Raw genomic sequence first — 25,938 nt, forward strand, 5'->3', positions numbered from 1 at the left:
GGCCAAGGTACATAGCTGTGCTGTCTCATCCTGTGTATACACCAAAGTAATTGTTTCAAGGCAGAGGGGATAGAGCAGATATTTCACTTGGACTATGACACTGAGGCAACGGCGTAATGGAAATGTGCTCTGTCTGCACTTTTTTTTGTGACTATGCCTAGTCCGGGGTATTAATAGTTATATAACCACTCTGAGCTGGAAATATGAGAGAAATTTGGGGACTTTTCATTTTTTTCCAACACACACCAACCACCCCCCTACCAGTCAGGTCAAACGTTTCTTTTTTTTTTTTCTTTTTTTTTGTCCTTATCAATGCAAAACTTCTGGGCTGTTGTTCCGTGTATCTGGCGTGGCTGGTGCAGGCCAGCAGGTGGTCCAATGACCAGGGTAATATTGACATGTTCCGTCCGTCTGTCTGTCGTTCTGCAGCACTCTGTCCAGCTGCATCCATGCGGTGGTGGCCTTGCTCTACCCCTTCTCCTGGCAGCACACCTTCATCCCCGTGCTGCCGGCGTCCATGCTCGACATCGTCTGCTGCCCCACCCCCTTCCTGGTGGGCTTGCTATCCAGCTCGCTGCCCAGACTCAAAGATCTGCCCGTGGAAGAGGTGGGCTTGCGCATTGTCTGGCCCTCTTTATTTCTATCTATCTATCTCTCTCTCTCTCTCTCTCTCTCTCTCTCTCTCTCTCACTCACTCACTCACTCACTCACTCACTCACTCACTCACTCACTCACTCACTCACTCTCTCTCTCTCTCTCTCTCTCTCTCTCTCTCTCTCTCTCTCTCTCTCTCTCTCTCTCTCTCTCTCTCTCTCTCTCTCTCTCTCTCTCTCTCTCTCTCACTCACTCTCTCACTCACTCACTCACTCACTCACTCACTCACTCACTCACTCACTCACTCACTCACTCACTCACTCACTCACTCACTCACTCACTCACTCACTCACTCACTCACTCTCTCTCTCTCTCTCACTCTCTCTCTCTCTCTCTCTCTCTCTCTCTCTCTCTCTCTCTCTCTCTCTCTCTCTCTCTCTCTCTCTCTCTCTCTCTCTCTCTCTCTCTCTCTCTCTCTCTCTCTCTCTCTCTCTCTCTCTCTCTCTCTCCCTCCCTCCCTTGCATGCTCTCCCTTTTAACGGTCTTAATTTGCATTTTTCTCATCGACAACGTCTAACAAGTCTTGACAAGTCATTGCTTAATTGTTTCCCCCAAGTATTCGATTATTTTTTTTATTTTATTTTTATTTTATTATTTCCTTTCAAAGTTATTCTCAAACAGAGTAACAATCTCTGTTTGATATACACAAACACAATCAATGACTGTGTCTCTGCAGCAGTGTGGTTGGCAGACCCTGTGTAGTGTTGCTGATTGTGAAGAAAGCAATGCAATCACATACACATGCATGTGAGCGCGGAACACGCATACTAAAACGCACACGCATGCAAACATCCAAACACACTTACACACACACACCACGCTAACTCACGCATACACACACATATACGCACGCACAAAAATTCACACACAAACACAAGCACACACAGACACAGACACAGACACACACACACACACACACACACACACACACACACACACACTCACACAAACACATATACACACACACTCACACACGTTATTGTTTAGCAACTATGCAGGGCAGATGCTGCACAGGGATTGGCAGGATAACACCAGCTACTGTTTTGTGTTGGCACATCTAAACAGTTTCTCTAATAGTCCTGGCAGAAAATCCTGTTTTGCTGTTAAGAGCATGCTACTCAGATATTAGCAATCCTATTAGAACTGAATCACTTCATATTCCAGAGCACTCATTTACTCAAAAGTATTCTGAGCTATCAGATTGTGTTGAATGGTAGCAATTTGATATTAGGACATCATTTAAGAAAGATTTGAGAGAGGGGAAGGAGGTTCCCATGCATAGTATATGAAGATGCGCACACAGTGTCTGAAAGGGTTTCATTTCCTGTTTTTTTCCTTCATACAGGCTTTGATGGTTGACCTGGGAACAGACCGCTTCATCCGTCAGGTTTGTGCTAGCACGTCATTCTGTGAGGCTTTTACTGCTAGCTTTAGCCCACAAATTCCGCTTTCCCCCCAACATTGTTGTTTACCCTTGTTGCAATGCACTGTTACTGGTTGTATACAGATGGATGACGAGGCCTCCCTGTTGCCACGGAAACTACAGTCAGCCCTCGAGCAAGCCCTCGAGCAGAGAAACGACATCATCAACCTCGACTCTGACAGTGATTCAGACGAAGGTGACTAAGGGCGACAGATCATTTCCCCCTTAAAAACACAGGGGACACGGCAACTTATCCACACTGATAACCGACCGGGAACAGCCTTTCCCCTTTGTGAATACCCTTTACTCATTACGCACACATAATCCTAGCCAAAACAATATAGTAAGGTTTTGAGATCTGCCAGATGTGTCCTCTTTTAAAAGTAATCTCTAGACTCTCCAATTATCGCAGGCTTTTGTGTGTGTGTGTGTGTGTGTGTGTGTGTGTGTGTGTGTGTGTGTGTGTGTGTGTGTGTGTGTGTGTGTGTGTGTGTGTGTGTGTGTGTGTGTGTTTGGGTGTGTGTTTATGTATGTATAAGGACGCATGTGTTTTACTGGACAGGGGTTTGTATTGTTAAATCATGTGTTAAATGTTTGTGAGTGTGAGAGTGCATTGTATGCTGCTTGTTGGACACTGACATTTGTATAACTCAAAAAGGGTTGTAGAATCCAGACACTTCTCTTGACCTTGGGCATGACATGTGCGATGAATACAATGGATTTGATGTAAGGCCTCTCAGGAATGCCCTTCTTCTCCTCCACAGAGGTGAACTCCCTGAACAGCCTGGTGTCAGAGGCCTTCATCCGCTTCTTCCTGGAGGCCATGGGCCACTACTCTCTCTTCCTGACGCAGGGCGAACGCGGAGGGGAGCGCGTCTTCCAGCGCGAGGCCTTCCGCAAGTCAGTGGCCTCCAAGAGCATCCGCCGCTTCCTGGGCGTCTTCATGGAGTCCCAGATGTTTGCGGGCTTCATTCAGGACCGCGAGCGGAGGAAATGCCGGGCGAAAGGTAAAAAGGCCGGAAGACTGAAGCCCAGCGTTCATGAGTGTGTGTGTGTGTGTGGTCGTGTGTGTGTGAGGGTGTGGGTGTGTGTACGTGTGTGTGTGTGTGTGTGTGGGGGGGGGGGTTTGACACTTAAAGAACAGCTTGCAGGTTGGTGACTCGTTTTATTGATGTAACATGCAAGCGCAGACCCACACGTACACTTGAGCTTGACATCACAAAGTAGGTCAGGTAAGAGAGGGAATGGCAACTAGAATCACAATGCTGAGAGCGCCCGGGACCCATTCAACATTTGTTCGTTCTTTCCGTGGCACAGTTGGTCCACTTGGAGGCATCAAATAATGATGATAATGATGATGATATTATCAGGCTGCTGCCAATGAATCCTGGTAGTAGGAGGGCCCATCCCGTTGGTATCTGGCCTTAAATAATGTTTTTGTCTATTTGCTTTATACTTACCGACACATGCATTAACTGGGGCTGCCCAAATACAATTGACTCACTTTAATCTTTAAGTGAGTTTCATGCATGGTATTTTTATAGTGCTGATAGTTGATAGTATCAAGAGTTATTATTGAAATAATAATGAATTGAATTACTGTATATGAATTACAAGTTGTATTAAAGTGATTGGCTTCCCAGATTTCATTGCGGAAACTAAATGCATATTCCATACACAGACACAGTTATATTTATACAACAACATGCTTTGATATGCCTTTTTTTCTCGTTGTATTGTGTTGCAATCAATTGCACGTCTACTATACGTATATACAATAGATCAATGTGATGCTGATGGCTGTGCAAACACATTAGAGGAATGATGCATGGGATAGGCAGAGTGGAGAGTTCCCATTACTGATGAACTGACCCAAATGGATTGTAAAATAACACAAAAGTTGGCTCAAATGAATAAATGCCTAAATTACGAAAGACGCCCAGACGGCTCATTTTTGCAGTACGTTCTCTACTGCTGCCATCTAGTGGCCATATGATAGAAAGATGTATGCACTTAGGCACTAAGGCCTACGTTTATGTAGTTATGTAGTTCAAGTAAACATGAAACATACACTAGCTGCTTTGGCAATAATCTGTTCCCAGGAAGTGATGATCTTTCCAATTTTTCATTTAGCATTGCAGACATATTCAAGTCTTACGCACCTTGTCTGAAACTACCTTGACATGACGTGTTTTGAATTGTTTTATGGCCTTGCCAGGGCTCTTTGAACAACGGGTGGACCAATACCTGGAAGAGCTGCCTGACACTGAACAGAGTGGAGTCAACAAGTTCCTCAAAGGCCTGGGTGAGTTCTGGCATGCTATCCATCCATATTCATTTCTGCTTCCTTATGAACTTTAACAAAATCCATTCAATGCTGCCTTCATACTACATTAAAGCCCCATCCTCATACAGTATCAACATTTCAATTTAATCTGTTTCGACAGGTTGTCAATATGGTTCTTAATTTCCCTTTGTCTTTTTCTCATTTTAAGATGATTATTGTTTAGTAATTATTCTAAAGCCCAAGTGACCCATTGTGCGCTTATTTTAATAGGAATTAACAATACTGTGTAATGCAATGCATAAATGAAGTACCCTAACCCTTGTGTTGTATTTCATGATGGTGATGTCCGTCTATTTTGGCCTACTTTTCAGGAAATAAAATGAAGTTTCTTCACAAAAAGAACTGAGGAGTCGTCGTTCTACTGTAAACTATTCACTCAGATAGGTTTCCCATTTGAAAACCTTGTATCATGATAATATTTTCTATCTTGTGCAGCATATTCGTGAATAATAGTATTTTATACTGTATATATATATCATTGTAAACTGCCAGTGCTTATTTCCAATGTGGATGTATTTTGGAGTGTATGGTACCTAATAAGAGGAGCGAACTTTAGTTGGTACAGAGCAAGTGAACATTGATGATGTAACCACTGATGTCCAGGTATGCTTGTTTGAGTGTTGTGGAAACTCCCATAGGCTAAAGTCATTGTTGTTGTCCAATGGTTAAAGTTGGAAAATAAACCCTATTTGTCTCTAATGATTTGTACAGGCATTAACGGAAGGAAGAAAATGGTTGTAAATGTTTAAATGTTTGGTCTTTTCTACAAAAAAAGTAAACACATGAAATACTTCTTTCATGTTTTCGTCAAGTTATTGAACTACAATTCCCAATGATTGTGCTTCAAAATATAAAGAACAAATGTGTATACCTCATCCTTTATTCAACCGTTGTTTTTCGTTCACTGAAATTAATCCAAAGTCCATTAATACCTCACTAAAGCCCTTTGGATAAGATCTTTTTTTTATGTGTTTAATTGTGTTGGTGGCATTCTTGGCTGTACAGTTATTTTCCTCTCTCCAGGTCTTATAGACAATAATCGACAATAATCGATCTTGATATGGTTGATAGAAAGCATCAACTATGACATAAATCTGTTCCTACAAAACACATAATGTTTAGACTATTGTTGGCAATATTTGTTGAACATTTATTTATTTGTATAGTAGCCTACTGTCATGATCATGCCACATAGCCTACATTCCCTGCCAAATAGCATCACTCTCCCATCTGACATCTATAATGACAGCTTCCCCGCAATCTATTCGCTGTTAGAATTTGGTGGTTTCCCAGAAGGCCTAGTAGTCTAGCACCAAATAGACACCATGCTGTCTCTAACCTAATTATGTCCTTGCACATCACAACGCCGTGCTGTGATTGGCGCTTCTGACAGCGAAGTTTGCCATTGTGGCTGTCAAGGTTCTTCTGCTTGATATTGTGAATGTATTTAACAAAAAAAAACTAAAAAAAACGCAGGGCTGTGATCTGTGCGCTTTAAGAGAGCTATGAGCACATTATTTGTATAACGTGTTATCGGCCTATTGTATATGTGTAAGACTTAAATCGGTTTAACTTTGCGGAACACCGCAGTTTTTTGTTTTTTTTGGCTTTATTTTCGGCCGTAATTCAAAGAGTGGGGGGGATGCAGTCTCTCAATTCAGTACCGCGGTACTTAGGACGTCAGAATTTGTATGGGAGCAACTAAACTCTCACGATTAAGTACGAGATTTCGCCTCTCCAAAATGTTGTGGACCAACGAGACTCGTCGGATGGGGAGAATCTCCAGCGATGAGCAGGTCAAGGTAAACAACTAGTGCTTTTATCATGACGCACATGTCTATTAAGCTTTCCTTTTTGTATTTAGTGTACATTTTTACTGTCACGAAAACGACACGGCGTCGTTGTATACGTGTATATAACGTCTTCATTCCGCGTTTTCTGCATGCACTGCGCCCCTAGGATAATTAGTTTGTTATTGCTTAAAGGACACCACATAGTAAAAAGAATGTCATTGTTATTTCACACCAACGAATCCCTTGTTGTATGCTTGTTTTATCCTGTGGCAAATATATCGCACCCTATCAGGCCTATACAATCGTATGGGATGTCGTACCTTGTAAAACGTACCGTGGATATTCTACGAGAGTCCAGTTAAGATGCCTCAAGTAGAGCATATTTAAAAAACCAAATTATATAGCCTATCAGAGTCCCTCAAAGTCGTGAAACACAAAGCAACGCGATACGAAAGCTTCCAGTGAGTTCCAGTGAGTGAGTTGAATGTAGGCAAGACATTTGGTTTCTTTAAATGTGAGATATATTCGCCAAACCCGAAATTTGTGTTGAAGTGTGTGATGGCATTGAGGATATACTGTAATACAGCCAAAACCAAATCTGATGAAGCCAATTGCATTATGATTGTACTTGATAAAATGAACTTGGTCATCTAATCAAGAAGGACATTGTTGTGGTTAAACTTTAATTTATATGACACATTAACTGAATTGCTCATTCATTTGGTAATTGCAGTAAAATCAAACAAATGCTTGTCTATAACAAGTGTGTTAATGGGGAAGGAATTCATGCAGTCATGGAATATCCAGGGCTCAATTCTTGCAATGGACTTAGAGGTTACCTTTAGTCAAAGTGCTCAAAGGATTTTAATTATGTATAACCTCTAGTATTTTAATACACTGTCATCATTCAGCACATACTGTAGATAGTTGTATCCTGAGGCCTTTATGAATGCAATTGCAGATCCTCGCCTCTCCTCCTCTCCTCTCCACCCCTCCCCTGTGTATTGATTCCTAGACAGGATAATAGGTTAAGAGAAGAGATTTGTACTGCAATTGCGAAATAATAATACTCAACAGTTTACTGTCACTTGAGGCAGAGAACAGTCAAAGCACGGGTTAAGAGAGTAGGGTGGCTGCATCACTCAAAAGTAAAGGGAGGCCTACATTTTTTTCTCTCCAGTTCTCTCTGAAGTCTGTTCGTTATGTAACAAGTTGACAAGAGCTTATAATATATGTCAACATCAACAAGGGGACGTGCCAGAACCGCAAATAGCTAAATCGAACAGACGCGTTAAGTTTAGTGATCCACCAAAGAGCTGGGCCCTGAGACGACGTCTGAGGCTACATCCTTCTTTTCGGCGCATGTTAAAAACTCGCACAAAGGGCATCTTGGTAGGATGCCATCACCTCGGTTATAATAGATGTTACATAGGTGTGCTTTCAAGGGAGCCGTCCCGATGGAAGGTACTATTATTGTGACATCTCTGGAGACGGCTTGCTCTTAGGCTTGCCTTCATCCAGTGCCAGCCTCACTTAGCGAGGCAGGGGGAAGGCTTTCAGCTTTTTCAGCTTCGACAGATGCACAGCCAGTGTGTGGTTTCAGGAAAGACGACGATGAGGAGGAAAGACGAAAGTGAGAGATGGAGAGGCGGCTTGGGAGGAGAGGAGAAAATCAGGGTGCACGTGGAAGCACTAATTGTGTTTTAAACTGGGTCTACGAGCGTACAACGAGGGAATGGGATGGCTCTGAGCTCCCTGGTGGAAAAAGCCAAGGAAAGAGAAAGTTGTCAGATTTGTAGGTCATGCGGTAGGGGTTGTCGTCAGGCAGACTTGTCTTTCAAATGTCTCACAAGTCTTGCGTGGTGCTTTGATTCCGACTGGTTCCACAGTGGCTCCTTGTCATACTCTTAGGTACAATTATTGCATTTTTAGGGATTTGAAAGGGCAACTATTCTCAGATCCAAAGTTTTGCCAGTTTCATATTCCCTTCTAACCATATCACACATTGTGCTGATACAGGTAGGTAAGATATAGTGTAATATATATCGTAACACAATCTTCCCATTTCCTATTTTCTCCCTGCAGTTAAAATAGCTCCTCGCTTTCCCCTTTTTCGGATTGTGTTTATGCGGTACCTTGTGTTCTCTGAAATGCTGTGATAATATCCTAATTGATTCCCCGCAGTTGTAGAGGGACTGGCAGGAGTGGGTCTTGTAGTCCCATCCGGGGCTTATCAGAGCCTGACCCTCTTCTTTGGTGTGCCACGTTAGCACAGGGCTCCTCTGGGATATGTCCGCCCCCCCCCCCCCCCCCCCCCCCCCCCCCCTCCAACACCCTCCCCCTGCTCCTTCTGGTGCTGACACAGGGATGCAGAAGAAGGGCAAAGCCAAGTCAGTGGAACCCACCCCTTCCCTCGCATACACCCAAACACACGCACACACACACACACACGCACACACGCACGCACGCACGCACACACACACACACACACACACACACACACACACACACACACACACACACACACACACACACACACACACACACACACACACACACACCTTTAGCGTAGCCCAGTACTGCCTAAACTCAACTTAGCCCACTCTCCTGCCTCGACTACCTAGATGTTATTTTAGCCGTGCCGGCATTGTAGGTCACTTGGCCTCTGTGCCTCCATTTTGGGAAAGGCTTCCGGGGATATTTTGCCCTAGAAAAAAATAATTATCTTATCTCCCTAATTCCCAATTATTATGCACAGGCTTATTTAAGCAAAAAGGATTAGTTCACTCTCTCTCTCTCTCTCTCTCTCTCTCTCTCTTGCTCCCTCGCTCCCTCTCACTCTCGCTCGTTCCTCTTCTTTTTTTGGCCCCTGTGTTAGTGCGAGCGCTGAGCAGAGTTTTTCTTGTACTGTGCCAGTCCTGCGCGCCCGCAGTGTGGAGTAGTCCTACACATGGACGGATGAGCGGAGCGGGGTAGCAGCGTACGCCGTCATGTCAGGAGCATCTCCTCTCCGTCCTCCGGGGCTTAGCAGGCTGCAGTGACTGGCACTGTCGCTTCCTGCCTTAGGTAGACGGCGTGGACGGCGTTCTGCGTGGCAGCTCATCAGAGGCGCCGGGGTTTTGTTCTCTCTCTCTCTCTCTTTCTCTCACTCTCTATCTCTCTCTCTCTCCCTCTCACTCTCCCTCTCACTCACTGTCTCCCTAGCCTCTCTGCTCTACATGCTGAGGGAGCAACTCTGCCGGGCACCAGATCCTCCACCGCTCAGTGTGGCTGCCCGCGCTCCTCCGAGCCGTCGACATGGAGAGGGTAGGGTTGTGTGTCTTACGTTGACGAGCCTTAGTAGTCCTCGTGCTCTCGTAGCGATTACGCTCCGATGTTCCATCATGTTTTCCTCATGCTGCAGGAAGTTGTGTCGCGTTTTGTTTCGTCCGACAGCTGCTCTCTGCGCTGCCTTTTCACGTGGCTCAGCTCAGGGTGTCAGCCGGAACTACAAACTACTTCATCATGTAGAATCTATCGCAGCGGCGTCAGGTTAATGGATATTTAGGGCTATTTTAGGCTATTGAGTGCTGTAGGGAGAGAAAGGGTATTTGTTCTCTGCCACACGGTATTCTTGAAGCGAAGTCAATAAGTAAACTGAAATAAGAAAACATTTGTATTGAATATATTTATTTAAGAAATATATATTTGTAATGCTTTTCGAAATGCATGTCTAGCGTAGACATGATCTTTTGATTGTGAACTGCCACCACCTGTGTGTGTGTGTGTGTGTGTGGGTGTGTGTGTGTGTGTGTGTGTATGTGTGTGTGTGCAAGTGTACGCGCAAGCACGTGTGTGTGTGTGTGGCTCTACGAATTATTTAGATAAGGGATTTCTATACACATTTCTACATGGTGAGGCGATACCACGTTTCAAAGGACGGAGAAATATGTGTCAGCCATCACCAGCGGGTGGTCTTCCCTTCTCCCTCACAGAGCTGCTCAGATTGCCCCGTGCCCCGGCTGGCACAGAGCCTCTGCACGCTGTGCAACAAGTGGCTGTGTTACCAGTGTACCAACATGCACCAACACCACAGACCGCTCGCCACCTCCCAGTACGCAGACCTGGACCTACACCAGCCACCTCCGCCCCCCGGCTCCCACTGTCCTGACGGGACGCACCAGAGAGGGCCCGGCCCCCTGGCCCTGCCCACAGCAGAACCAGGCAAGCACAACCAGAGCCCACCGAGGGGGGGCATCCATCACTCCACGCCTGTTCTCCTGTAGCTTCCCCCCCGGACAGCTCCCGTGTATCTAAGCAGAGCTGCGTGGCTTTGTCTTCTCCTCTGTCTACTGCATGTCGCCTTTTAGTTGATGTCTCTCTCTTTCTCTTGCTCTTCTCCATCCCTGTTTGCTTGTTAATCAGGTCTCTGTGGGAACCATTGCATTGAATTATGCATGGCGGTAAGAGTGGTAATGGGTCCTGGTTCCTGCAGAACCCACTATTTTATTACATATCACATCTGTGTGTGTGGCCCAGATTTTAGAGTGCACTGATGATCATTCTGTTTAGATGAAAGGGAGCAGTGTGTTATTATTGTTGGAGGATAAGCACACGACTTGCAGTCACAATATGGCATGTGTGCCTTGGAGCGATGCACTGTTTGGTAGGATTGTTAATAATTATACGGAAAGCCTGTTTGTAGACGTTGTATCTCATTGTCACCTCACACACTTTCATCTTCACTTGCTATTTTTAGTGTCTGCTCGTGTTCATGTGAGAACAAAAAGGGAAAGGTAAAAGTTGTGAGTAAGGAGTATTAACAAGCAACCTAGGATGTGGTCACTCAGCTAGGGTTCATGAATTGGTGCTGAGGCTTGGCTTGCTACCAGAGAGATGTGTCATGAGCAGCCATATGTAGGCAGGCTGCCTTTGGCCGGGCTGAGCTGTCCAGCAGAGAACAGTAGGGCTGCATTCATTATCCAGGAAGGACACTACAAGTCTGATGCGTGCCAATTCTGATGCACTTTGTAACGTGACCCATTTTGGAGGTTCTGGCAGTTGAAAGTTCTGGCCAAAATCGAATCAGTATGTATTTGCATTGTTGTGATGTTTTTTCTTTTTTCACACTGTGCGAGTGTGTGTCGTTTGAGGAAGAGGAGTTGAACAGTGTTGAATTATTCAATTATGGGCTTGATTTCCATTTATGTCATCATGCCATTTATTCTGAAACCGTAATTGGAAAATATCTTTTATTAATTTAATTATATAATAAGATTACATTACTTTTTAATTAATCCATTAGTTTCAAGAATTAACTCAATTAAGTATGTTTGGTTTTCTTTTTCATTCATATTCTGCATTGAAGCACATTTGTATTAAATTATTATATCATGTAAACATTACTATAATTGTATTGATTTAGGCAAACCTCCCTGTAATTTATTTAGGTTCACAAAAAGTATTTATACTAACTAAGGTTACTTTATGATCCTGTCGTATTTTGTCTTTTCAGTATAGGTTATTATTGCAACTGCTTTGGCATCCAAAATATCCCTTAAGCTTTTGATGGGCTGGTGGTGAGCCACAGTGTCACACCTTATGGCTGAGGTTGTGAAACGGTTGCTAATACGTCATGCTCTTCTCCTCTCATCTCTCCTCTCATCTCTCACCTCTTCCCTCCTCTCTCTCTCTCTCTCTCTCTCTCTCTCTCTCTCTCTCTCTCTCTCTCTCTCTCTCTCTCTCTCTCTCTCTCTCTCTCTCTCTCTCTCTCTCTCTCTCTCTCTCTCTCTCTCTCTCTTTCTCTTTCTCTTTTCCCATTTCCTCTCTCTTTCTCTTTCTCTTTCTCTTTCTCTTTTCCCGTTTCCCATTTCCTCTCTCTCTCTCTCTCTCTCTCTCTCTCTCTCTCTCTCTCTCTCTCTCTCTCTCTCTCTCTCTCTCTCTCTCTCTCTCTCTCTTCCCGTTTCTTCTCTCTCTCTCTCTCTCTCTCTCTCTCTCTCTCTCTCTCTCTCTTTCACTTTTCCCGTTTCTTCTCTCTCTCTCTCTCTCTCTCTTCTGGCTGATTATTCCACCTATTAGGCCCGGGGTTGCAGCCGCGCTCCCCCCTTCTCATGTGCCACACGCACAGACAGGAGCCCTTGGAGCTGTTCTGTGAGTCATGTGACCTTCTGTGCTGTAGCAGCTGTCACCTGTCTGGCCACAAGAACCACAGGTCAGTCGGCAGACGCGCACAGAGCACAAGGACACTGCAGGAAGGGGAGATGGGGGGGGGGGGGGGGGGGGGGGGGGGGGTTATCTGCAGGTTATAAAAGTTGCGGCAACAACAGCAGCCACAACACACTCTAAGTGCCCTGTCACTTTTATCCACAACATCTGAATACACTATCCTTGGTTGCGCCTTGGTTCTCATTGCTTATGCATACACTGTTGCCTTCCACGGTAGAGCAGGCCACAGTGTCTTTCCTCTAAGGTCACCTGCATAATGTCCTGTCCCGTCTGTGAGCGGGGGGGGGGGACAGGTCTGATCACCCTGGAGTGTCGGTGGTGTGTTGGATGCTGGGAGAGGCGGAGTAAGGAGGAGGTGGGCTAATGACCCGACATTGCTGTGTGTTAATGTCACCTTCCGGCCGGTGCAGGCTGGTGCACATCGGGAAGGCCCTTCAGGACCAGCAGTGGTTGTTTGAGAGCCTGGCGGTGCAGCTGGACGAGAGGAGGGCCAGCGTGGAGAACACTGCCAAGCAGGTAGAGGACAGGTCAGTCGAGATTCCCGGTACAAACAAAACAAATCCTTTGGGAGGCACACTGACTAACTGTTTCAAGGTTAAGTCGTTTTTGTCACCGCTGGACTGGAAATTGGATAGATCGGACAAAGACGGTGACTATTCTGCAATTAATATCTTCCTTTCTATTGAGCTGCTCTGGCATTGTAGGAACAACAATGGCCGCAGATCGATATGAGATACCGAGTACAGCTGTGAATCTCAAGCTTGTGTTGTGATTTCCGTGTTCGCAATCAGAAGGGGATTTTGTGTCTCCATTATTTTGCAGGCTCCACGGAGTAAAGATCATGCAGAGGAAGGCAGAGAACCAGATTAAAATGGCAAAAATGATTATGATGAACGAGCTGAACAAACGGGCCGGCCTATTAATAGAGCAACTTGAGGTAATTACTTTTGCCTCTCTTCCTCCTCTTCCGTGGTTCGATTGACCATGAGGAATCTACAAGCAAGGAATGGGTTGCCACCGCGCTGTAATCATTCCTGAAAGCTGAGAGCGAAGGCGAGCCAATACTGATCAGTCAAAGCTGCTTACTGTAGCATCCTAGCAACTACGTCCGGCGAAGTAAAAGAACAACCATTGATTAGCCAGCAATCCATCCACACTTCCTGAGGTAAGTAATTAACTTTGATGGTGGACATGAATTTGTGCTCCTTTGCAGAAGATCTCCGAGGACTTCCAGCAGCGGTTGGATGATCAACTACAGGGCGCCATAGAGATCTGCGGACAACTGGACCATGTGCATCAGTTTGTTACCTGGGCAACGACTCAGCACTGCAGGAGCCCAGTGCTATTCAGCAAGGAGTTGGTAGGCTGCGATTAACAGCTCTGTCTTTTAGTCTACATAAGTGCAGTTCAAGTCATAAATGTGTTTAAATGAGATGTTAACAAGGAAGTGAATGCCCTTTTCCCTGTGAGATTTCACTTCAGATGCAGCAACTGCTTGAACCATCGCTCTACTTGGACTCATGGCTACCCGTGAAGATCAAGTTTAACTGGGATGCGAGCTACTGGACCAAGCAAGTAGCCTCTCTAGGTAACTAGCAGCTTGATAAACCAGGTAGCCTCTATAAGTAACTAGCAGGCGCAGCTTCATCAACCAAGTAGCCTCTCTAGGTAACTAGCAGCTTGATAAACCAAGTAACCTCTATAAGTAACTAGCAGCTTCATCAAACAAGTAGCCTCTATAAGTAACTAGCAGCTTCATCAACCAAGTAGCCTCTATAAGTAACTAGCAGCTTGATAAACCTAGTAGCCTCTATAAGTAACTAGCAGCTTTATCAACCTAGTAGCCTCTATAAGTATAGTAGCTTGATCAACCTAGTAGCCTCTATAAGTAACTAGCAGCTTGATAAACCTAGTAGCCTCTATAAGTAACTAGCAGCTTTATCAACCTAGTAGCCTCTATAAGTATAGTAGCTTGATCAACCTAGTAGCCTCTATAAGTAACTAGCAGCTTGATAAACCTAGTAGTCCATGGCGGCATTCTAACACATCTATACGTATGACTGGTTGTTCCCACAGGTCAAATTTCTGTTGAGGGGGGGAACTGCCCCTTTCCCCAGGCCTTGTCCTGCCCCAGCCTACTGAGGCCTCAGCCCGTCCCGTGCCTGTCGCTGCCCTCGGCCTGCCAGAGAGGCCGAGAGCTGGGCTGCGGCGGCGGCGGCGGCGGCGGCGGCTACCAGGCGTGCTGCCAGCCTCAGCTGTGCTGCCTGCACGCCGGACCCCCTCAGCCGGGCCTGTCCGCCAGCATGCACAAGAACCAGCTGGATCCGGCCTCCTACAGCTCCGGCTGCGGCGTCCCGCCCACCCTTACCCCCGCCGCCCTCCACCAAACCCAGTCCCTCCAGAGCTGCTGGGACCCCCAGATCAGCAACCCGGGAGCGCAGGCCGCCACGCTGCAGTGCATCCCGCCTCCGCTTCCCCCGACGCCCCCGCCTCCTCCTTCCTCGTCGCCGTCGCCGCCCGCCCCAGGCGGGGACTCTGTTTATCTTAGCGGTGGTCGGGACAACAGCCTCCCCTCCCATCCCCAACACGCTACGCCGCAGCCCCAGTGCAAAGGGCATCCCGTGGGACGTATTCCTGAGAACCACAGCAAGCAGCCACGTGCAGAACTCCAGAGCAGGCCGGACCCGGGGGAGACCTTCCCCGCCAACAGGCCTCAGCAGCAGCAGCAGCAGAAGGCCGCCGCCCTGGACGGGATGGCAGAAGACGCCTTGGAGGGGAGGCAGAGGGAGGAGCACGGCCATAGACACACAGTGGGGGTGGGAGTCAGAGGGGGAACGAGTAGCAGCAGGGGGCCGCGGGAGGAGAGGGTGGAGCAAGCCACCGGTCTCCAGGTGGAGCGTCAGTCCAAGGGGTTAACGCAAGCGGAGCGGCGGGAAGAGCAGCAACGGACCAGTCCCCCGCCACCAGCACCACCAGCACCACCACCACCACCACCACCACCACCACCTCCGCCTCCGCTGCCTGGAGACCACAGAGATGCCAGGGTGAGGAATACATTCTCATACAAAACATATTTAGAAGAGCATGCACTTTTTGGTATTCAAATGCAGGATTCCTGCATGTCAGCAATATTTACTGGTGTGTGGGGGGCATGCATGTGTTGCGCTGATTACATTGAGCAATGATTGAGCAATTTCATATTTTGTGCCCCCATATTGGGCTCCTTCAAGTTTTTCTTTGAAAATTCATCAACCTACTTGATATGCGTTTAGAGCACATACATTTCTATAGGCGTTAGGCTACGAAATGTTGTACGTGTGTAAACACTGCTAAACCTACAAGGAAGGTTTAGCAGCTTGTGCAAGGGTGCACAAGCACTAAACAGATTGAAGTAGGTAACAGTTAAGGAAACACGAAGACTTATTGTAACATTTAGCCAGCACATGCACAATAATGCATGTTGGTAGGGTCTTTATCATTGTTATTGCAAATGATAAATGGAGGAAAGGCAGTACAGCCTTGAGTCCCAAAGAAAGGAAGAAAAGGAAAAATCAACGCGCTCACACCAAGTACTGAAAGACGGACGTTTTATTTTATGCTGAAATGATCAGTTGCCAAGGTTGACAGCTAGTGTAATAAAACAGATGGTGAAACAGCAAGCTGGAACATATTTCCTTTACAGCACAAAAAAAGCATCATCCAACACAAAGCCTCAGTTGTCACTTAAAATAGAAAACTGCGCAGAATGATGCAACTTCAAATCAAGGATGGCCTCATTTCTCATGAGCACACTTGATGTCAGAAGTTTGAACAACCACATAATCATCAAACACACACACACAAACACACACACCACACACACAAAAACATACACACACACACAAACAAACACAAACACACAAACAGTTCCCATGTTTTCCAAGTCGCTGCGTCTGTAGTATGACAGAACCATTGAAGGGAAGCCGGTGCACATGTACTTAACCTGGCATTAATGAGGCACTCGGGGAATAGCATAGGCTGCCAGTTAGATCTCAGTTCCGGTTCCCACTCTTCCACACACAAATCCCTGCTCCCTCCCTCGCCGTCACGTCAGCGGGAGCGGGATTAGAAGTTCCTCCTTTGTCCCCCCTCGTTTTGAATCGGTCCTGCACCAGCTGTCCTCAGGGAGCAGGGATCAGGTGAGGTGTGTTTATAGGTGCAGGGTGATTATGAACACGTGCGGTGCTGTCGGATCCGCCTCGTTATTCTCTGCGGAGGAAAACATACTGATACCTCGAGAGCTCGGCGAGGAGCTTACAGGGAGCTGCCGTCAGGCGGGTTGTCACACTCGCAGACAGAGAACCACGGATTAAGTTGGGGACACCGTTCAGACGTTCTGTTGCGTTGTCTATTTTTTGGTGTAAAAACGCACACACGAGCGAGGCAAAAACGGCATGGAAGAGTGAGACGAAAAGGAGGGTTAATGAATGCTTTGCAAGCCGGGCTAAATCTCGACCACCTTGATGTTTCATTTACATATGATAATTGAGGTTATAACAGGCCTTTCATTTAGCAGTGAACATAAATAATCTATGCGGTTGTGTTGATCCATCTTAACGTTTGAGGTGATTGGGCGGTTTAATCTTTTTAATGATGATTTTCCTGATTTACTTTCTGTGTGTGTGTGTTTGACACATTGAAAAGTGTGTTTAACACACACCCCCCCATTCTTTTCTCTCCGTCTCTCTGACAAACCGTAATGGCTGCACATAATCACTGTTGTATCGCCGCTCAGTGGCTGTCGCGAAAGCCTCTTTAGTTTGTTTGCTTTATTGTGTGTGCGTGTGCATGCGTGTGTGTGCGTGTGTATGTGTGCCTGTCGGTGCGTGTGTGTGTGTGCCTGTCGGTGCGTGTGTGCGTGTGTGTGTGTGCCTGTGTGTGCCTGTTGGTGTGTGTGTGTGTGTGTGTGCGTGCCTGTGTGTGCCTGTTGGTGTGTGTGTGTGTGTGCCTGTCGGTGCGTGTGTGTGTGTGCCTGTCGGTGCGTGTGTGCGTGTGTGCGTGCCTGTGTGTGCCTGTTGGTGTGTGTGTGTGTGTGTGTGTGTGCGTGTGCCTGTGTGTGCCTGTTGGTGTGTGTATGTGTGCGTGTGTGCGTGCCTGTGTGTGCCTGTTGGTGTGTGTGTGTGTGTGTGTGTGTGTGTGCGCGTGCCTGCGTCATCCCTCCCTGACAGAGACCCTCGTCCCTGGAGGCGTCGCTGACAGCCCACGGGAGCGGAGCCGAGGCCCCCAGCAGCAGGCGCTCCTCCGGCTCGGCGTGTGGGAGGAGGAGCAGCCGCTCCCAGAGCATCCCAGCAGAACCGCCCGCAGCCCCCGCACCCAGCGCCGCCGCCGCCGCCGCCGCCAGCCTGGGGGGCGGAGCTCCGGACCAGGTAGAGCTCAGCGCCCGCCCACCGTCTGCCGGATCGATCCCCTTCTCCGAGAGGACGGAACCGGCCGGGAGACGCGACTGCAAACCACTTATACAATCTTAAGGCCGACATCGATTTCCGTTCAGTTCTAATTTTTTTTTAAATACAGCTGCCTTTAATGTTGATTTGGTCGATGTATGTATATATGTTTATTAATAATTCAATCCACTGTTAAATAGACTCGCATGCTAGGTACGCTCGGAACGAGGGCTGTTTTCTTTAAGGTTCTCCCCGCGTTTCCTATCATCCTCAGTACAGCCGCACGGATGAGAGGCGGCGGAGGTCGTCCGACGGGGTGATCCAGTGTGTTGCCAGGCAGAAAAAGCCAGCCCCAGTTGGCCGCACACGTTGCAGAGGACAGGGCTCCCTGCAACTTCCGTCCCCATTGTTGTATTATAAGACCGAGCCAGGTGCTGCACCGTTTCATTCATGTCGTCACATGTATCGCTCTGCTGCTGCTGTCCACTATAGAGCAAACTCAAAGCTGTTCTTTAAAAGCACCTCTCTCCAATCAGATCACCCTTTTTCGAAAGACGAAACGGAGTATAAAGTGGAAGAGATATGCTACAAAGGGAGGAACGTACCGAAAACCAACAGGTAACTATGCTCAGAACAGCAGCAGACTTGAACCGGAAATCAGGCGGGAAAAAAACCATTTGATCACCTTGTGTGTGTTTTGTTGAAGCGAAAGGGACTTCGTGGGGGCGGCTGACAGTCCAAAGGTCCCGGTGGTATGTCTGGAACGGCTCAAAGTGCTGGTGTCTCGCCTGCCCCCGCACGGACGGCGCCAGAGCGACCCGCTCCCGGCCGGGGCCGGGGCCTGCTCCCAGAGGCCAGCCCGGGCTGATGGCCGGGGCCAGGTGGGTGACATCTGTTCTCTGGGCTGCAGTCTTAAGGTGCAGGTTTTGGTGTACGAGGGCAAGGCAGGTGTATTGATTTAGCTACCCATCAGACACACGTTGGTATATAGCACCTTTCAGACACAGGTTTATTGATAAAGCGTCCTTTGAACACATTTATAGTGCTTTTACAAAGGCATGAATCACACTACAATCACACAAAACATGAGAAGGACAATCATTCAAATAAAATAAAGGACAATAAGGTAACAAGAATTGGGATCCATACCAAAGGTCATAGGATTCATGATTCAACCATGATTAATGAATAAGATTATAGGTATTAATAAAATATATACACACACACACTACAAGCATAGGAATAATTTTATTGTGTTTCATGTATGGCACGTGGGACATACAAAGAAAACGTTTTAGTGTAGCACATTTTGAGTACTTGAAAGGTTTAATGCAAGTAAATCAGCATTGTCCCATGCTTTGTGCCTTTTAGATCCTGTCCCATAACTTGATTGTTGCCCTTTTCTTCTATTTTGAATGCGTAGGACAACCCCGGTGGCTCTGCTTTCAGGAGGGCCACCCTGTTGTTCAACACGCCCCCGTACACAGCGTCCCAAAGCCCGGGTCGACCCACCGCCCCTGGGGACCTCTACGACCCCCAGGGGACCCCTGAGCCCAAGCACCTTGTGCCTTCTCCGGACACGGACTCGGACTCAGAGCCAGAACTCCTCTCGGAACCGGAACCGGAACCGGATCCGGGCTACGACCCGCAGCACGACTCGGACTTGTCCCAGGAATACGAGCCGCACCTCGGGTCTTCTTCGTCGTCGTCGTCGTCGGAGGCGGACCCCGAGGCCGTGGCTCTGGCGGAATCAGCGTGCACCGGAGAGCGGGACCCCGGGGGTGACTGGGATGCCGCAGAGGCGTCTGATCCCCTCAGGGCGGACTACCAACCCCCGGGTCAACGGGACTACGACCACGGGGGTCCGGGAGACGCGGTAGACCTGGACCCCGCTGACGACACAGACTCTGAGGCCGATGCCGAAGCAAAGTCCGGCGGACAGCACCAACGCCACCAACACCCCCACCCCGACTCGGAACACCGTTTCCAGGCCGACGACAGTGACTCCGACGTCACGTCCAACCACCCCAGGGACTCCCAGTTCTCTGGCGACTCTGACCCAGAGTTGGATCTGTCAGAACCCGACGTGAACAACAACGACGACGACGACGACGACGACGACGATGATGATGGGGGGGACGATGAGCCCCAGGCCCTGCGCTCCGACCTGGACGAGGGCCCCCCCGTGGGCCACAGGGGCCTACTGATCGCCAACCCGGGACCCGGGGGGGAGACGGGGCAACACGGAGAGGAGATGGAGAGCGAGGACTTCTGCGCCGTGTGTCTGATCGGAGGGGACCTGCTGTGCTGCGACCGCTGTCCCAAAGTCTTCCACCTGGCCTGCCACATCCCTCCGCTTCTGAGCTTTCCGACGTAAGTTTCCCCTCATAGACCACACGTAACCAAGGGCTCACATCAACGCCAAACTCTTATTCTCTGACGCCTACGGACAGGCGACACCATGGGGTTGACTTGTTTCTTTATGAACTTGCCTCTAGGGGTGACTGGATATGCACCTTGTGTAGGGATGTCATGCAGCCAGAGGTGGAGTACGACTGTGAGATGGAAAGGACAGCAGCAGTCCTGGGACTGTCTTCCTGTGACCAGCGAGTGAGTTGTTTTCTGAAGCAATCAAAGCTTTTGAAATAATTAGAATGAGCAGAATCCAGTATTAATTAATGTATAAATACATATATTTTTGCCTTGATTTCTTATCAGACATTGAGCACCACACTTCTGTCTATCAATCTATATTGAAGTGAGGTGCTAAATGTCTGATAAGCAATCAAGAAAAAATTAATCATACATTTCAGTTTTTTGAACCACGCAACGAATATGCGACCTCCAACGCAAGGCCTTCTTAGCCAAGGCCAGATATTCCTTGCGAAACGCAACAGGGAATATCAGCATGTCCTCAGGAGGCTAGGTGTACACTCTTTCTGCAGATATGGTCTCGTCTAGACAGAATCTCTTACTGAAGCGCTGTACGTAATTTGTCACTGGCTGTCAAGGCACTGACACAAAGGGTGCGTCTTATGCTAATGGTTGAGAATCGCGGTGCCTTCTTTTTTTGAGCGATTCCTAGCCTTTGCAATGCCGTTATTTGACAAGATTTGTGGCATTATTCAAAGCTATGTAGACCATGGTTGTGTTACAAGCCTGAAACCTATCTGTGCCTAACCTACATATAGAGCGGGGTTTCTCATAAACTGCCCCTACTTCTTAAACAGGCTGAGGCCGTTCTCAGCATGGTGTGCCCTTCATGTAAAAAGATTAGTTTTTTGTAATCTTGATACAATCTAGGTTAAAAATGGGTTGTATAATCTATATTTTACTTGGTAGACAGGGCTTATAAGGGGTATTTTTATTTTGAAACAGAAGATATTATGTTGATCGAATAATCGTTCAGTTTTACTACACTAGTGTGTGTGTGTGTGTGTGTGTGTGTGTGTGTGTGTGTGTGTGTGTGTGTGTGTGTGTGTGTGTGTGTGTGTGTGTGTGTGTGTGTGTGTGTGTGTGTGTGTGTGTGTGTGTGTGTGTGCGCGCTGTTATTTGGTGGTTAATTTAATAACCTTGTATTCTGTTTGCTCTCTGAAGAAATGCCAACGCCTGACTCTTCTGCTCTTCAGTAACGTCCTAAGCGCTCCCTTCCACGAGCCTGTCAGTCCACTCGTAAGTGGCCATCGTCTGCCTTACGTTCTGGTGAAAGCCAACTCTAATGTACTCTCACAGAGTGTGTTGGGGCCATCCTTTTAAGAGATTATTGCTGGTTTTTTACATGCAGGCTCGACATTATTATCAGATCATCAAAAGGCCCATGGACCTGTCTCAGATCAGGGCAAGACTCAGCAAGGGCAACACTCGCCGCTACGCCTCTCCAGAAGAGTATGTCGCTGATGTCTATCTCATGTTCCGAAACTGTGCCAAGTTCAATTACGTGAGTACCTAAACAGTGTCTTGTGACAATTGATTCAGCCAACATTACTGTGTGTGTGTGTGTGTGTGTGTGTGACGCAACATGCATAATTATACCATGGCCGTTGTTCAATGCACAAACGTGTCTATTGTTGTGGTCTTGTGTCCTCACTCAACATCATATTCATCAGTAAAAGTGCTATTCTAAACTCAAGTTTGTATTCAGCAAACACTTTGAAAACGCCTCATGCGTTGTTGTCACGCCCACAATACCAAGGATACATCGGTTGAGCGAACTTTCCAATAACAAGGGTTGCAATGAGAACAGCCTTAGGTTGTCCGGGATCAACATAAAACTTCTAAATAATGTTTTTGTCAAAGTTATCTGGTAACCTATAAGGCGTGAAGGTGGCAGCTTATGTGTTGATTCTGTGTGGAAGAAAAATGTCCTCCGTCTTTCAGGAAACTGCTTGAATTGCTTTTTGAGACTATTTTATAGTATAATTAGGTTATTTACTGTCCGTTTAGCCTATCTTTTATATGGAATTGAATTGTTCAAATCATTAGTATAATATAACTTAATATATCTAATTGTGTTGGCTTATATCTTTAATCAATGAATTTGAATGCCATACAGTTGAGGGCTGGATCGTGTCCAACTCAACTGTCTGGAGTGAGGGATTTCGCTGTACCATTAAGCACAAGAGTGTCTTAACGGTACAGCTATGCCTTCGATCTCCAAGGACGTTCTTCCAAGAATGCAAATACATCCTTGGTATTGACCAACACCCTTTGTGTAACATATTGTGCCAATATGTTTGACATCCCATCCGCAATTCAAATGGATTATCGCTGTTCATTGGGACCCATGTATCCACTGCAACCGCCTACTAAGTCTATTAAATAAGAAGATCGACTGAAAATATACCTAGAACTTAATATCAACAACTGAGCTTTTGTGAAGAGGCAACTAGAAGTGTTGTCTCTTCAGCTTCAGCTTTTGAACTGCCCAGACTCTTGGTCTGGGCAGTTCAAAAGGTGTACCCCGTTCCCCTAACGAGGTCCCCACTGTGACACTATTCTGTGTGACACACTAAACTGTGTGTAACACTCTCTTCCTGAACGCAGCCCGACTCAGAGGTGGCGCAGGCAGGCCGGAGCCTGGAGTCCTTCTTCAACTCCAGGCTGAACGAAGCCTTCCCTCTCGGAGTCTTCCTCCCGGCCGGCCAGGACTCTGACAGTGATGACGAGTACGACGAAGCCTACAGGGCTGCGGAGAACGGCTTTCCCTGGCCAGAGAGGAGGGAACAGTCTCACAGGAAGAGGAAGAGGAGACACTCGCTGAACTCCAGAAAGCATCACTTGTAATAAAGAAGAGGGAAGAACCTATACTTCTAGTACCAAGTTTGTTTTCACAGATTCTACAGGGACAGTTTTTTCGGCCAGACTTGAAGACTGTATTGGTATTCCTTTGCTTTTCAGTGATTTATTTATGATATCGTGATGAAACATTAAACCTGCACTATGTACGTTTTGTAAGCGGACAAAAGTTGACCAGAATAAAACGAGTTAAAGAGAAGCATTCCTTGAATGGATTGAATCGTGGAGGGCTGCCTTTCATTCTTCGGAATCTTTCTAGTTCTGATATTTTTTAATGGGAGAAAATGGCTGCAGTATAAAGTTAAATAGTGCAGGTTTAAAAATTGTCTAGTGTCGCATTGAAGTTTTCATCGGAAAATGTACACATACATATTGACATACAGAAGGCACTGAATGATAAATGTATGTAAAATGCTAGTTTGTTAAATATTTTTTCTAATTATGTATTTCACTTCTTACATACTGACTCAAAGATACTTCCAATTCATCTTGAGATCTTGAATATATAGACCCATAAATGTATTGATATTATGTACTACCTATAATCTGGTATGGTGTTTTTTTTACACTGCACATTTGCTATGTGTCTTTGTGAAGTGGATATCTAGTATTTATTGTAAGCTGAGCATTACTACTAAATCGAAACCCCAATTATTATGTGCAGCACTTTGACATTTTATGATTAATAATAACCTATCTTAATAATAGGCCTACCATACATATTTCTATATGTGGCTCTTTTAATATGTTCATTTAAGTCACAAACAATTGCAGGCAGTTGTTTTCAGTGCTTTGTTAGAAATGTTGGACCTGTTATTATGTTCTTTTTTCTTTTCAAGTAGAGCTGAAGTGACAGCTTTACTTTAGCGATTTAAAGCAAGACTTTAAATTGCTAAAATCTCCTTAGCTATTTGATTAACATGGATTCTGAATGCTGGCCCTTCACATGCAGCAATCCATCAAGTTCAGTTTACTCAAGAAAGAATTTAATTTACTCACTGTCTTTTTGTTTGATTGTATTTGAGGGAATTCCTTATTCTAGTATAGTTTGTACATGTTAAGCTGGTGCTTCAACAAAGTCTTCATCTACTGTTTAAATAACTCCTATTGAACCAGAGTAACAAAGCATTGGTTTTTACTGAGCTTGCTTAGAGCTTCTCTTTGTATGTCCTGTCATTTATTTGACTATATCATTTTTAACAGTTTTATTTTGGCTCTTTTTATCAATGTAATGTTGACATTGCACCTTGTTTATCGATTCTGGTGGTATCCTCCCATTATACGAAGTAGGCATAATCCCTAATAAGTGTATAGTTATGTTGAAACAATTTTTTTTGTGTCATCATACTAATTCTACATATTGATGTCAATAAAATGTGTTTCATAGACAAAACACAGCTATATTATCATATAGCTCATCCTGTTATAGACTAAGATTACTATGGTATTAATTGACTTTTCTGCAACTTTGTATGGGCATTTAAAAGTAATATTTGATTTGCAAACGCTGTGTAGGCCTATATTATGAAGGGGTTAAATATTTTCTATATATCTGGAGCACACATTTGATATAGATTTTACAAGAAAGACACCAAATAGTACCATCTCTACACCTTTACAGTCAAATAGAAAGCACTGACTAAATGTATGCTACTTTTACAAGCTCTATATTTAAACATTATTTTGCATTGCATACCGTCTGTTCTGGCTGAGTCTAATGTGGCAAAAATGTTATTTGAAAAAAAGATACACTTCACATGCCAACACTTGTGGTGGAACATATGCCAATAAGGTGAGAGTATAGAATAAGGCTATAAATGAGGTACTACCATGGATGTATGACTTCATATTACAGCCATATGTTACTCCTCAAATTAAAGAATCTTGGGCAGTTTTCTGTAGCTATTGCATGTTGTTTTTCACCACATACTTACAAATTGAAAATGTGTCCTTAACATCATTGATTCTAACGTTTTTGTGCAAAACCATGCAATAAAATGCCCTTTAAGATACAATAAAAGTTTTTAATCATTAAAAAGAACAATTTCAATACATTCCATACTTGAATCATGCTTAATATAGGGATTTCTTTTTCACTGTGTTGAACTGTGTTACTTACACACGTTCAGGGTTGCAATGAAACTCTCAGTGAGAAGTGGAGAGAGCTGTGAGCTAACCCCCTGGAGACCGGGGTTCAAGTCCGGTTGATGTCCTCTGTTGGAACACTCTTATCTCTATTTCATGTGAATTATAGAGTCAAGTATAACCATTGTGTTGAACTGATTCAGAGTCTTGATGGTGCAGTGATAAGTTCGGAGGTTAATACTCTAAACAGCTTAGGTTCGGGTCCCTGTAAAAGAATTGGACAGGGGTATGACGCTATTATTGGTCAACATGAAAAAAACATGAGGGGTAACTGTCGTTTTTTATCGGCCGTCATGAAATAAACATAAGGGGTAACACTGTCGATATTCATCAAATAAAACATAGGGGTAACACTGTTGTTTTTCTTTGGTCGTCATGAAAAAAACCACGAGGGGTAACACTGTTGTTTTTATTGGGCTTCATGAAAAACAACATAAGGGGTAACACTGTTGTCTTTGTCAAATAAAATATGTCGTTTTTTTTTGGTCGTCATGAAAAAAAACTTAAGGGGTAACACTGTTGTTTTTAATTGGTCGTCATGAAAAAAACATAAGGGGTAAACCTGTCGATTTTGATCAAATAAAACATAAGGGGTAACACTGTTGTTTTTTATTGGTCGTCAAGAAAAAAACATAAAGGGTAACTCTGTTGTTT

The 25,938-nt window shown here is 45.8% G+C and overlaps 2 protein-coding genes across 5 annotated transcripts in view; both read left to right on the forward strand.

Moving 5' to 3' along the window:
* Window positions 1-5,221, forward strand: part of dennd2b (DENN domain containing 2B) — a 42,274-nt gene extending 37,053 nt beyond the window's left edge. For all 3 annotated transcript variants that reach the window (XM_030376771.1, XM_030376770.1, XM_030376772.1), the window contains exons 15-20: window positions 430-607; window positions 2,000-2,041; window positions 2,162-2,273; window positions 2,842-3,084; window positions 4,296-4,382; window positions 4,736-5,221. In XM_030376771.1, coding sequence (XP_030232631.1) covers window positions 430-607; window positions 2,000-2,041; window positions 2,162-2,273; window positions 2,842-3,084; window positions 4,296-4,382; window positions 4,736-4,770 — 697 coding nt within the window. In that variant the 3' untranslated portion in view covers window positions 4,771-5,221. The remainder of the gene's footprint in view (window positions 1-429; window positions 608-1,999; window positions 2,042-2,161; window positions 2,274-2,841; window positions 3,085-4,295; window positions 4,383-4,735) is intronic.
* Window positions 5,222-5,869: 648 nt separating this feature from the next.
* trim66 (tripartite motif containing 66) lies at window positions 5,870-25,177 on the forward strand. 2 transcript variants are annotated; one of them, XM_030376768.1, is made up of 18 exons: window positions 5,870-6,226; window positions 9,422-9,523; window positions 10,192-10,420; window positions 12,275-12,407; window positions 12,832-12,948; window positions 13,244-13,358; window positions 13,635-13,781; window positions 13,892-14,009; window positions 14,498-15,465; window positions 17,629-17,826; window positions 18,119-18,275; window positions 18,381-18,462; window positions 18,551-18,725; window positions 19,268-20,217; window positions 20,343-20,454; window positions 21,442-21,516; window positions 21,629-21,781; window positions 22,888-25,177. In XM_030376768.1, exons 2-18 carry the CDS (start codon window positions 9,515-9,517, stop codon window positions 23,125-23,127), a joined length of 3,978 nt encoding a protein of 1,325 aa, XP_030232628.1. In that variant the 5' UTR covers window positions 5,870-6,226; window positions 9,422-9,514; the 3' UTR covers window positions 23,128-25,177. The 2 variants fall into 2 exon arrangements, with proteins under 2 accessions (XP_030232628.1, XP_030232629.1); XM_030376769.1 differs by having other exon boundaries at window positions 13,904-14,009.
* The last annotated feature ends 761 nt before the right edge of the window (window positions 25,178-25,938 follow it).

The sequence above is a fragment of the Gadus morhua genome, chromosome 14, assembly GCF_902167405.1.
Source record: "Gadus morhua chromosome 14, gadMor3.0, whole genome shotgun sequence".
NCBI lineage: Eukaryota > Metazoa > Chordata > Actinopteri > Gadiformes > Gadidae > Gadus > Gadus morhua.